Source organism: Geotrypetes seraphini, chromosome 5 (genome assembly GCF_902459505.1).
Source record: "Geotrypetes seraphini chromosome 5, aGeoSer1.1, whole genome shotgun sequence".
Lineage (NCBI taxonomy): Eukaryota > Metazoa > Chordata > Amphibia > Gymnophiona > Dermophiidae > Geotrypetes > Geotrypetes seraphini.
In genome coordinates this window covers 85,400,420-85,414,247 of record NC_047088.1, presented here as the reverse complement: position 1 = coordinate 85,414,247, position 13,828 = coordinate 85,400,420, and the positions used below count along the sequence as shown (strand labels likewise).

The following is a 13,828-nucleotide window of genomic DNA, read 5'->3' as shown; positions in this document are numbered from 1 at the left end:
ACAGCACAGTATCATATGATAATGCCACTGGATTGTCTAATAAACAATTTGGTCCCAAATTGATTTCCAAAAAGTCATAATAAATGGACAATAGAATAATAAATGATCTAAAGTCCCTGCTTCGAGATGGCAGTGCCAACATCTATTAGACTTAGAGCTATCCAATTTTTGTAACCGAACAGGGGTCCATAATGCTCTATGTAACAGAAAAAACCATTTTGTCTCATAGATGCTGACACTATACATCTTATCCTCCAAGTCCAAATTTGTGGCCATTGAGACGCAGAAATTTGATGCTTGATCTCAATTCCCCATATGTCTCTCAGATCAGTGTTTGGTTTCTTTTTAATAAATCCAGTCAGCAATTTATACCACTAGGTAGCCTGGTGACCCAGGAAGTCCGCCTGAAAGAATAAGAACTCCAGACCATACTATATTGATTATTAAGGTTTTTCTACTCAGGGAACACCGCCTGAATGGCCTGCTTCAGTTGCAACCTTCTAAAACTATCTGATTTATTGAGACCATATTTATGTTGCAACTGTGAAAACTCAAGCAGTTTACCATTAGAGATAACATCATTCAATAACCGTATTCCTGCTATCATCCAATGCTTCCAGGCGAGCTTTTCTTCGCCAATTTGAATCTTGGAGTTTAGCCATATAGATTGATTTGTAGATTTGTGAATTGGAATAGTTGTTAAATTACTTACAAATCGCAATGTTTTCCATGTATCAACTAATATTCTGTTATCTTTACAGTACCTAGGCATTTTAATACTGAGAACATGGCAATAACATAATTTCTGATCTGGCCTCCCTCAAGGCTTATTTGTTGTACCAGAAAGAGAAGTGAGAGGATTCCTGCCTGACTGGATTTCTTGGAGATCCCTACAGTCATTGAAAATGAAAGCAGCTGGTTTGATTGGTTAATCAATAATAATAAAAAGAAAAACTAAATTAAAATTGTCAGAAATACCGTAGTTTCTTCTTTTTATGGGGATAGGTGGGGATAGAGGAGATTATTTGCAGGGACAGAGGAGATTTATTTCCCTTGCAACTCTCTAATTCAGTGTTTCTCAAACTTTTTTTTTTTTTTTTGCTCGGGCACACTAAAAGGACAAAATGTTGTTCATAGCACATTATAATTGAAATAAAATTGCAAAACCAACTAAAAATTAACCCCCCTTTCACAAAACCACAAATGTGGTTTTTTTTTTAGCACAGGCTGGTTTGTTGAATGCTATGCTCCTGACATTCACAGAGTTCCTATGAGCGTCGGGAGCAGCGCAAAACATTTAGCGTACCAGTCTGCTCCAAAAACCACTTCCGCGGGTTTTGTAAAAAAAAAAAAAGGATGGGGGGGGTAAATTTGAGAGTTATTTATTTAAAGTTCTTTAAGCTATGTATGGGTAACTAACAACGGTGAAACTAAAGTAGAACTGCTAATCAATGCAGTTTTTGAGTGCCAATTAACTCAAAACGCAGCTCGATAGTCGACAAGCAAACATGCATTTCATCATCCACCATCTGCAGGCGTTCTATTTTTTCAATTTAATTTCTGTCAGAGCTGAAAATCCAATTTTGCAAAGGTAAGAAGATCCAAATTGTAACAAAGCTTTGATTGCTTTGTTGCTCAAGTTAGGATAACTATTGCATAAAAAAAATAAAACTAAAATTACTTGCCGTTAGTTATCAAGGACCAGTCACTTCAAAGAATAATGCTTGTCTGGGCGGTTGTATCCTTACACACACAGTCACCCATAACATTGACAGACTCTTGTGTACATTTATTCTAGTGTATTCTTATGAAGAGAATTTAAAAAAAATAAAGTAAAATTTTGGAATCTCTTTGGGGCATACCACTGTGCCAGGGCACACAGTTTGAGAGATACTGCTCTAATTGCTACTCAAAAAACAAGGCCAATAGGGAAAGGGGGGCTGTGGTGGAATCTGCACACAGCAACACAGCAGTTACAACCCCAACCATCTCACTGGAAAGGCCAGATGGGCCATACATGCTTTTTACCTACCATAATTTACTATGTTATTATATATATATATTTTTTAATAGGAAAGAAAAGCTCTGTGTAAACCTGGAAGAAACAGGAGATGCAGCAGCAGTGGCAGCAAAATATGTTTTAAGAACATAAGAAGTTGCCTCCGCTGGGTCAGACCAGGGGGTCCATCGCGCCCAGCAGTCCGCTCCCGTGGCGGCCCATCAGGTCCATGACCTGAAAGTGATCCTTTGTCTAAAACCCTTTAATCCCCATTTTTTTTCTATCTATACCCTTTCATGGTCCTATCTCTACCTCTATCTCTACCCCTCAATCCCTGTATCCTTCAGGAACTTGTCCAATCCCTCTTTGAATCCCCTTAATGTACTACTCTGTCCTATCACATCCTCCGAAAGTGCATTCCAGGTGTCCACCACCCTCTGAGTGAAGAAAAATTTCCTAGCATTGATTCTAAACCTGTCCCCTTTCAGTTTCTCCGAGTGCCCCCTTGTAGTTCCCAATAGACTGAAGAATCTGTCCCTTTCCACCTTCTCTATGCCCTTCATGATCTTGTAAGTCTCTATCATGTCTTCTCTGAGTCTTCGTTTCTCCAGGGTGAAGAGCCCCAGCCTTTCTAGCCTCTCTGCGTATGAAAGGTTTCCCATACCTTTTATCATTCTTGTCGCTCTTCTCTAAACCCTCTCAAGTATCTCCATGTCCTTCTTTAGGTACGGCGACCAATATTGGACACAGTACTCCAGATGTGGTCGTACCATCGCGCGGTACAGCGGCATGATGACTTCCTTCGTTCTGGTTGTAATACCCTTCTTAATAATACCCAACATTCTGTTTGCCTTCTTCGAGGCTGCTGCGCATTGTGCCGTTGACTTCACTGTTGTGTCCACCAGTACACCCAAGTCTCTTTCAAGAGGCCAGGAACACAATCCCAGGGTTCAAATTCCACTGAGATTCCTCGTGATCTTGGGTAAGACATTTAACTCTCCGTTGCTTCAGGTAGATAGTAAACTGATCAGAGACGGGAAAATACCTGCTATACCCCGAAGCAACACTTAAAAGGCTTGAGTCTACATCTAACCCAGACATGTCAAACTCTGGCCTGTGGGCCACATTGGCCCGTGGTGTAGTAAAATTTGGTCTGCCATACAATTTCAACTTTCCACTTAAGCTGGCCTGCGGGTACAAGCGCTGCATCAGAACTTTTCTCTTAAGCTGGCCCGCCCGTACAAGCGCCGCATCAGCAGCCTGCAGAGGATCGCTGGTCGGCCGTAGCGATCCTTGCAGGCTGCCATAGCCTCAGCAGCACGTTCAATCTGCCACGATCCTGTACGTCAGAGGAGGGGCGGAACTGCAGCAGAGGAAACGTGCTGCGGAGGCCGACTCTAGAGCCTTTGCTGGGCACTCTCTCCCCCAGCGCCACAATCGACTCACGCCGGCCCAGCCTGAGCTTAAAGACATGCACACACAAAAGAGGAGGGGGTTGAAACGAGAGAAACTTATTGAGCTCTCAGTCCTGGGGAGGGGCGGAATTCGGCTCGGTGCCAAGGGTTTTGTCTTGTCAGTTTCTTAAAGAAGGCTCGATCCCGAACCTTGCGTTTCCCCCCTCTGGCGTTTGTCTAGTGCTGCTGCTTCAAATTGCACCCAGAGCTCTTAGTGAAAACTATCTACCCCATGAATAACTTAAATATGCAAAGAAGTCAAGATAGTTTCATCTGTGCTCCTAGCTGACACAAACCATTGTGCTTATGGAACCATCTTTAATACCTTCTATTCAAGCTAAGAAATAAGATATCCTCTTAAAAAGCAATGGCTTTCCTTTAGCACCAGAAACCCAAACTATAGCCCTTCTGACAGCCATTGAGCAAGCCTGAACTAGGACCTAAAAGAGAGAGGAAAAGTCTTTTTTTATTTATTTTGTTTACATCACAGAGTCAGGGAGGGGTTGGAGAGGTGGTAACCCTTTACTTCTACTAAGACTAAGGGGTCCTTTTATTAAGGTGCGCATTTAACGTGCGCTAAATCGGTTAGCGTACCTTAATAAAAGGACCCCTAAGTATCTTAATAAAAAAATTTGGCCCGGGACTTAGTCTGTGTTTTAGATTTCGGCCCCTTATGTGACTGAGTTTGACACCCCTGATCTAACCCAAGACTGCAGCAGTATCAGAACCCAAGTCCTGTCAGTATTTGTAGCACTAGTCTGAGGTTTTGTCTCTTTTACTTCTTCTTTTGCTTGAGCTACTTTTCTGCATGACTTTGGCCACGCACAAGCAGAAAAAATGCCAACGCCAACGGTTTCCCGAATCAGAAAAGGGAGCGAGGCGGCGCGCGACAGACAGAGGGCGGCAGAGAGAGGCCCGCGGTTGTGTGAGAGCGGCGCGAGGTGCGAGCCAGCCGCTGCTCGCGTCTCGAGGCGATGACCCCTTTCTTGGGACAGAGCTACAGAGGCAGTGCCAGGCCGGGGCTCGGCACTGGTGCCAGGAGCAGCGCTGCGCCAACTGCACTGGGAGGAGGGTTGTCTTTCTAAACTGGGACGAGCCTTCTTACCAATCAGCGACAAAAAAAAAAAAAAGGCATAGCTCTGCCCAGCTTTTAAAGAGCAAGAGAGAGCTGGGGTGGATCTGTGCCTGCCTGGAGCCCCTGTGCCTCTCCATCGAATATTATTCACAGTGCCCTGCACCCCGAGCGGGTTTGGCCCAGGAAAAGCCGTTTCGCAGTCCAAGGGCTGCTTTAGTTTTCTTTGCCCCCCCCCCCCCGAAAAAAAGTGGGATGAGAAGATCCCACTGGGCTAACAGGACCCGGTGTGAAGCAAGGGACGATGTAGATGCCCCTGCGCGTGCCCAGTAGCCCAGCCTAGACAGCAGTCGCCTTTTCGATCTTTCCCCAGACCCCCCCCCCCTCTCCCTTGCCCCGGGATGTCTTCATCAGAGGAGTGCCGCTCGCCCATCGGCCTAGACTGCTGCAACTGCTGCCTGGACCTGGCCAACAGGAGCGAGCTGGAGGAAGGCGGCGGTGGGGAGAACAACAACCTGTGCGGACCGACGGTCAGCAAGTTCCGGCAGCTGCGGGAGCAGCTCTCCTTGGAGCAGCTGAACGCCGACAAGCTGCAGAGCATCATGAGGCAGGACTCGCTGGAGCCCGTGCTGCGCGACCCCTGCTACCTGCTCAACCAGGGCGTTTGCAACAGCAACATCGACCACACCATCCTCTCCATCCTGCTCTTCTTCCACAGGTGGGTTGGCTGGTTGGTTCCCCCCCTCCCCCCCCGAGGGGGGAGGGGTGGCTGCCTGCTGGAAGCAGCTTGCACGTGGCGTCTGCTGCAGATGGGGTCACTCGGCTGCCTTGCAGGCACTGGCAGGGGCTCCTCATCTTGGGGGCCATCCATTTGAGAAAGTTAGGCAGTGCAGTACTAAAAGACCTGGGAAGGGTAAGGAGGGATGATGAGACAATACCAAGAGGTGATAAGGGGCATCACACAGATGCTGAGCAGATTCCCGCAGTGGGGGAGAGGTATCATATAGGTCAAAGCTAAGGGATGTTTAAGAGGTTCATAAAATGCAGTGCTGAGAGCCATCAATTTAGCTCTGACCAGATCCGTCTCAGCCTAGGGAGGGAAAAGTATTGGGATCCGTCAGCGCTAAAATGTCACCGAGGTTTGTCAGAGCCAGAGACTAAAACCATCCCCCTTAATGAAGTTTTGCAGAAAATCTCTCCTGCAAAAGATGCCAGTGGCGGGGACCTAGCCCAACCGTCCGGGCTCTATAAACGTTCAATTATTGCCAGCAAAGTAGCCGCGCCAGTTTTAGTCTCTGGCTCTGACAGACCTCGGTGACATTTTAGCGCTGACAGATCCTAGTACTTTTCCCTCCCTATGCTGAGACGGATCGGTCAGAGCTAAATTGATGGCTCTCGGCACTGCATTTTATGAACCTCTTAAACATCCCTTAGCTTTGACCTATATGATACCTCTCCCCCACTGCGGGAATCTGCTCAATTACAAGTGGCACAGACTTCAGATTTTTAAGGACATGCGGTTTTAGATCCGCAAGGTCCGTCAGGTCCGCGTTTTACCCCTTCCCCCATCACATCAACAATAGGCATGATTCACCCCAGCTACTATTGAGTTGCTACTATTGAGTTGAGTGCAGTGATAAGGAATACTGAAATGATAACTATCGCCGGGGATTTGAGATTTGTAATTATTTCTTGGGAGTTCGAATTGTGCAAATATCCTTAGTAAGTTAAGAGGATATGGTTGTCTTTATGGTAGGGAGACTGGCAAAGGTACTTGCAAGTGTCTGTCTGTAGGTGAGGTTGGTGGTATGTGCCTAACTCTAAGAATAACTATGTCTTCTTGATCTGGGAGAGAGTATTAGGGTTATGTCAATGGGGAGAGACAGTCTATGTCTGTTTCTTTCAAGGGAGTGTCTGAGGCTGAGAGTGAGTCCTCGGTTATGTTTGTACAGGTGAGGATCTATGGCTGCTTCCTTGTGGGCAAAATCTTGCAGCTTTGTGAGGAAAACACCTCAGGACTGTCTGTAGGGATTTTGAGAGCATAAATATACCGTATTTATATGTGACTGAAATTATGCAAATAGCTGTCTGAAGATTACATCTTTCATCTGCTTGCTTTTTTTTTTTTTAAGGATGAGTGATCATATTTGTTTCTCTAGCATGGGGAGGGTAAGAGTCTACAACTGCAGTTATGATGAGGAAAGTTTTTTTGTTATTGTGGGATAGGAGGAATTTGAGACTGCCCCTATCTTTATCAAGGTGAGACTCCATGGCTGTTCTGTCAGGGCAAGAATGAAATGAATCTGTGATTGTCTGTGAGGGGATATGAGTGTGGTTGTCTCAGGAGGGTGAGAGTCCATCATTGTCCCCTTGGCAGGCATATGAGTACAGTATATGCTACTGCTCCAACAGAATAAAACCCAATGATTGTTGAGAATAGGAAATGGCTATCTCTTTGGAGAGGCTAAAGCTGAATTGCCTATGTGAGGATCAGAATCTATGACTGTCTGCTGAATATACTGCACCTGTTCTTACCAGTTCTCTTTCTCTCTGCCACTGTTTATATCAATCCCACATGCTCTCGTACTGATTATGAAAGTGGTGGCCTCAGCAAAAAATGGGGATTCCAGGCAAAGTCTGGGCGGCTTCTACCAGCTGTTCACTGAAGCAGGAATCCTTCAGCGTAAACTTCTGGTTCAACCAATATATACGTTTTCCTTAGGCTTAAGAAGACGAGGGCAGACACGGCATTACAACTAATTGCACAGAACTGTCTTACAGTTCTGCCCAATAGTGACTGTTAACAGAGAGCTCTGTCAAAATCACCTGGTTCTCTGAAAACTTGTTTCTAAGCAGCTTCTCTGTATGCCTGGAAATAGTGAGGGCTGAAGTGATGGACAGGAGTAGCACTGAGAATCCGAGAGGGGATGCCCATACCGCCACTTCTGCCTAGCTCGCTGACACGTCTTTGCACTGTGTAGCAGTGTCAGTTACACGGTACCAGTGACTGAGCTTCTGGTGCTTTACCCATGGAACTAAAGGATGTCACCTTGTCCAGCCACCTCTCTCTGTCTCTGGAGATGATGCAGAAAGCTAGCTCAGATGGAAGGACACAGTTAACATGAGATCTTTGCACAGTTTTCTGGATAAAAGTTAACCCTGCATTATACCTTGTGTTAGACACCAATGCACAGGACATGAAAATCAATGATAATGAGGCTATTTAGCTATTCTGCCCCCTATGAAGAGAACTGCATAGAAGACTTTAAGGCAAGCAAAATGTACGAACTTGAATGCTAGGTCTCAGGAAGTGTAGAAGGCTTGGCTCATTCTTCTACAGTAGCATCTGTGAGGTTTCTTCTTTTCACTGCAATCATGCCCACAACTTATATTATGGCCTCCATGAAGAGCTTAGACATTAAAAAAATGAAAAAAGAAGATAGAACAGGGTAGATGATCTGAGGAGAAATCCCAAAAGTTAAGTGAGAATGTTCCTTTTTTTTGCCACTGAGTAGAAGATTTTAACTTTTGAATTGCACTATTTAACACTATTCACCATTCCATACACAGTGATTGGGGTGGTGGGTTCGGCTATAGGAGCTTTGGCTCTTGGCTGAATTATACAATTCAGAGTGTATGAGAATTATATTATAACATATACAGTAAAATCTTGGATTGCAAGTAACTTGGTTTGCAAGTGTTTTGCAAGACAAGCAAAACATTTTGCGAAATTTTAACTTGATATACAAGCAATGTCTTGCAATACAAGTACTTACAGTATACACACATCACAACTGAGCCGATTTGTTCTTCTGTCTCTGACACTGCAAGAGTGTAGTGACTCTTCTAAACAAGCAAAGTCTTGCAATACGCGTACATACAGCATACACGCATCACACCATCACAACCGAGCCGATGGTTCTTCTCTCTCTGATGCTGCAGGAATCTAGTGACTGTTCTAAATGAGTGAGGTCATGCAATACAAGTACGTATAGTATTTCGTATTAGTTTTTGGGTTGTGGAACAAATCGTCTGAGTTTCCATTATTTCCTACAGGGCAATTCGCTTCGATAGATGAGTGCTTTGGATTACAAGCATGCTTCTGGAACGAATTATGCTCACAAACCAAGGTTCTACTGTATTTAACTATTTATGAGACAAGTAACAGACTAACACACATTAAGAGATCCTTTCTTTGGAATATTATTCTACTGCATTGCACAAATAAATTTTTGTGATGCCTGTATTTGCGCACTGCATAACTTTTCAGCACAGGCACAGAGGTGTGCTAGGACTTTGGTTTTGCTTAGATATGATATGCACAGTTCAAACTGCCCTTAGTGCAAAACCTGTGCTTTCCCTGATTAGGGCACAAGTTCTGTCTGTATCAAATATGCATATAATTAGCTTTCTACATCAGCCTTACTTTTGCATTCGAAGCCATGTACTCTAGTACAGGCTTTCTGAAGTGTGTTTGTGTATAGATTAGATATGAGAGAGAGTATTGAATTAGGAGTGTTCCAGCTGATATTCAGAGCAAGTTAACCAGCTTGGAACAGCTGATAACTGGTTAACTCACTTGTTATTTATTTATTCAATTTTCTATACGAGCGTATCACAAACTGTGTGCTGCGGCAAGATTCCATATGTACTGCGAGATGCTGGGGAGGAGGAGAGAGGCGAGTCCTATAAGCAGTCAGCCAGCGCCAGCACCTCTCCATGCCTCTTCTCTTCCAGCACCCCCCCTCCCCCGCCCCTATCAACATCCACACATTTCTGGATGCCCTCAAGCCACGGCCTCACAAAGTTTGTGCAACACTGTTCTATTTCGTTCTCCCAGGGGAGCTCAGAACAGTTGACATGAATGTATTCATTTTTTCCCTGTCTGTCCTAGCAGGCTCACAATCTATCTAATATACCTGTGATTAAGTGTGTATGTGCTGAGAACATAAGAACATAAGCAATGCCTCCGCTGGGTCAGACCTGAGGTCCATCGTGCCCAGCAGTCCGCTCACGCGGCAGCCCAACAGGTCCAGGACCTGTGCAGTAATCCTCTATCTATACCCCTCTATCCCCTTTTCCAGCAGGAAATTGTCCAATCCTTTCTTGAACCCCAGTACTGTACGTTGCCCTATTACGCCCTCTGGAAGCGCATTCCAGGTGTCCACCACACGTTGGGTAGAGAAGAACTTCCTAGCGTTCGTTTTGAATCTGTCCCCTTTCAACTTTTCCGAATGGCCTCGTGTTCTTTTATTATTCGAAAGTTTGAAGAATCTGTCCCTCTCTACTCTCTCTATGCCCTTCATGATCTTGTAAGTCTCTATCATATCCCCTCTAAGTCTCCTCTTCTCCAGAGAAAAGAGACCCAGTTTCTCCAATCTCTCAGTGTATGAAAAGTTTTCCATCCCCTTTATCAGACGCTGTAACTTTAACCACTGCACCACACTGCAGCTAACTGGTCATTTTCAGCAGCCCTTAACCAGTTATTTTTGTTCCTGATTTTCAGAACTATCCAGCTAGTGTTACTACATAAATAAGACTGCATAAATAGCTATCCTGTTTTTAGATGTTAAACGCATGGCTGGTTAGTTCTGAATATTGCATTATCTGGGCATGTGTTAGCCGGCTTTTTTTTCTTTTTTAAACAAACAGATATTCAATGCCAGGAGTAAAACTAGAGGGCATAAATTGAGGTTGCAATACCTTTCCATGGAGAGGGTGATGGATGCCTGTAATACATTCCCAGTGGAGGTAGAGGGTTCAAAAACAATGACAGAATTCCAGAAAGTGAAATACTTCATGCTTTTGACAAGGCAGAGGGGAGTAACCTGCAAAGATAACTAGGTACAATCCTAAATGAAGGCACATAGGGTTATAACCTGCACAGAGTGGTAGGGGCAGTTCTAACCAGGCTAGATGGACCATATGCCATTATTTACTATAAGTAATATACACCATTCAATGTCCTATATTTTCTTTTCTTAATTTTTCTAAGTTTTTCAGGGCTTCAGATATGCCATTTGGTCACCACTCATTCTTCATGGCTGCCAAATATTTCTTTATGGCTATGGCTTCTTCACTAGCCCCTCTATATACTTATTTTTCCATGTTTTTTATTATTTTTTCAAACCTTTAATGTGGTATATGCTAATATCAATAACTTAATCTTTTAAAAACTTATCTTAAATATTTCCGTTTGTCTGTTTTTCTTATCCTATCGGGAAGGGACCTGTCATATCGACATGTTTCACCGTTACTATAAGAACATAAGAGTAGCCTTACTGGGTCAGACCAATGGTCCATCAAGCCCAGTAGCCCGTTTTCACGGTGGCCAATCCAGGTCACAAGTACCTGGACAAAACCCAAGGTGTAGCAATATTCCATGCTACCGATACAGGGCAAGCAGTGGCTTCTCCCGTGTCTTTCTCAATAACAGACTATGGACTTTTCCTCCAGGAACTTGTCCAAACCTTTCTGAAAACCAGCTACGCTATCCGCTCTTACCACATCCTCTTGCAACACGTTCAAGAACTTAACTATTCTCTGAGTGAAAAATTTTTTCCTCCTATTGGTTTTAAAAATATTTCTCTGTATCTTCGAGTGTCCCCTGGTCTTTGTAATTTTTGATGGAGTGAAAAATCGATCCACTTGTACCCGTTCTAGTCCACTCAGGATTTTGTAGACTTCAATCATATCTCCCCTCAGCCATCTCTTTTACAAGCTGAAGAGCCCTAACCGTTTTAGTCTTTCCTCATATGAGAGGAGTTCCATCCCCTTTACTATCTTTGCTATGTCAGTCTTTTTTTTTTTCAGTACCAGCTAAGAGAAAACACTTTGTAGTTTGTGTAGATTGCAGTGAATCTTTGGTTGGTATTTGAAAGCTAAAGTTCTTTTCTTTCTCTGTCCATATAGGCATGGGTCACCTAAGCTTAGCACAAACATATAAGTGCACATAGTGTGGAAGGAGAGAAGAGATGTCTGAACAAATTAGCAGCCTCTGAGCCACAGAGTCTCACGATGCCATGAATTGTGAGGCATTTAAGGCTTCAGTTGTACCGTATATACTCAAATATAAACTGAGATTTTTGGGTCAAACAATTGCCCAAAAATGGGGGTCTCAGTTTATATTTGGGTCAGCGCTGACCCCCCCCTCCCAAACCTGTTGCAGGCCTTAGCTAAGCCTGCAGTAAGACCTGGTGGTCCAGTGGTGGGCTGGGGCAGGAGCGATCCCTCCTGTCTCCTGCCCTAGCCTAGAGAATGACACGGGGACAAATTTTTCCCCCTCACCGCGGGAACTCATTTTCCCATCCCGTCCCTGCAAGTTCTTTTACTTCCCCTGCCCCATTCCTGCAAGCTCCGTTCTTATCTGCACAAGCCTCAAACATTTTAAAATCATAAGCGCTCGAGGCTTGTGCGGTTAAGGCAGAGCTTGCAGGAATGGGGCAGGGACAGTGTCAAAACTAGCACGGACGGGATGGAGAAATTGAATTCCCGCGGTGATGGGGACAAATTTATCCCCGTGTCATTCTCTACCCCAGCCAACTTTAAACAAATTTTATCTCCATCCTGCCCCCTCCATGTATCTGTTAAGTCACTGGTGGTCCAGCGGTGAACTGTGGCAGGAGCGACCTTCCTTTCCTCCTGCTCATGCAGAGCCGCTAGCTAATTGGCTGCTGCAAGTTCTTTGCCACAAGCTCAACCTGAACTCTGGAAGCCCAGTAAGAATCACAGTTTGAAAAATGAAAGATTACATGCTGAGTGGGCGACACATTCTAGTTCTCCCTTTCACAGTCCATAAATCTTCCCTCAGCCTCTTTTCCTCTCACAACCTATCCATGCCTATTCTGCTCTTTCCTTATCCTGTTTCTCTATCAATTCCTCATTCCTTTCTAAGTGTCTCCCTCAACACTTCTCTCCCTCTCTATGGTAAACCAAAAGCAGGAAGCCTGTATGACTAATGTGACCATAAGTCTTGTTTTGAATGGGACCGTCCCGTGTTTAGATCCCCTGTCCCATTGTCCTCACACACAGCTTCGGGGCGCCAAAATGTCCTGTTTTCAGACACAGCGACTCAAAGCTGTGCATAGGGACAACGGGACAGGCAATTGCTTCCCGTCTCAGCTGTGCCAAAGCCAGCCTGCCTGTCTGTGTGCCTCCCTCCAGCCCCCGAAGCCTGGCCTACCACCGATTCAGCCCCCCCCCCCCCCGGTCCGCCGCCACCCGCTGCAACTGAAGAAAAACAAGGTCCAGGTGCCAGCCCTCAAGCCTTCTTCCCGACGTCAGTTCTGATGTCGGAGAGGAAGTTCCGGGCCAGCCAGGCAACGATTGGCTGGCCCACAACTGGTGTTCTTTCTGCTCCCTGCTATTAGCCCATTGCTCATACATTCATTAGCTAGCCCATAGGCTGCAAGGGGAGGCAGGACCAACAGCTTAGGAGACATCCTGCAGCCTATTGGTTGGCTAAAGAACATCTGATCAATGGTGTCTCCTAAGGTTCTGGCCTTGCCTCCTTTGTAGCTTATTGGCTGTTTAAGGACTATCTGACCAATAAGTTGCAAGGGGAGATGGGAACAGTAGCTGCAGAGACATAGCCTTTCTTCCTGCTTTCCCCTGTTGCTCTACATTGGAAAGATTTCAGCTGTGATGTCAGGCAATGATGGAAAAAATACTGGGGGTGCTCTAACACCTACAGAGCTGGTTCCTATGGTTCATGGCTCCTGAGGAGCAAGGTAGAGAGGAAGAAATCCCAGCTGTTGCTCAAATGACACCTAATGGCTAGAACTAGACTGTGTGTTGGGTTCCAGGGGAAATTGCTATCTGTGCCAATGTGTGCCCTTGTGAAGGTTATAAAAATTGGAGAAAAGACCCTGGGAAGTTGTGAATGAGCACTCATGACATTGTTGCCCTACAGAGGCTGATCTCAATTGAGCTGAAAGCCCAGAAGAGCAGAGGGAAGGAAACCAATGGGCCAGTCATACGGTCAAAACCAATATTACTATTGAAGACCATTTTGAGGGTTTTTTTTTCAGCTTTAACTATGATCTTATCTAAGAATATGTGACTTTTTTTTAAAATTTGCTTGCTAAGACTTCTCAGGTAAGTGCTTAATAACATTTAGAACTGCTGAGGTAATTATATAATGTAAGTGTAAACATTTTCCAGAAGTCAAATTTAGGGCTCCTTTTACGAAGGTGCGCTAGCGTTTTTAGCGCACGCACCGGATTAGTGCGCGCTAGCCGAAAAACTACCACCTGCTCAAGAGGAGGCGGTAGCGGCTAGCGCACGTGACATTTTAGCGCGCGC

General features: G+C 44.9%; 1 protein-coding gene across 1 annotated transcript in view; it reads left to right on the top strand.

Moving 5' to 3' along the window:
• Positions 1-4,617: 4,617 nt before the first annotated feature.
• TSC22D3 (TSC22 domain family member 3) overlaps positions 4,618-13,828 on the top strand; it is a 228,365-nt gene continuing 219,154 nt past the window's right edge. Inside the window, exon 1 of the mRNA XM_033945892.1 lies at positions 4,618-5,243. Within this exon, the coding sequence (XP_033801783.1) occupies positions 4,927-5,243 (317 nt within the window). The 5' untranslated portion in view covers positions 4,618-4,926. The remainder of the gene's footprint in view (positions 5,244-13,828) is intronic.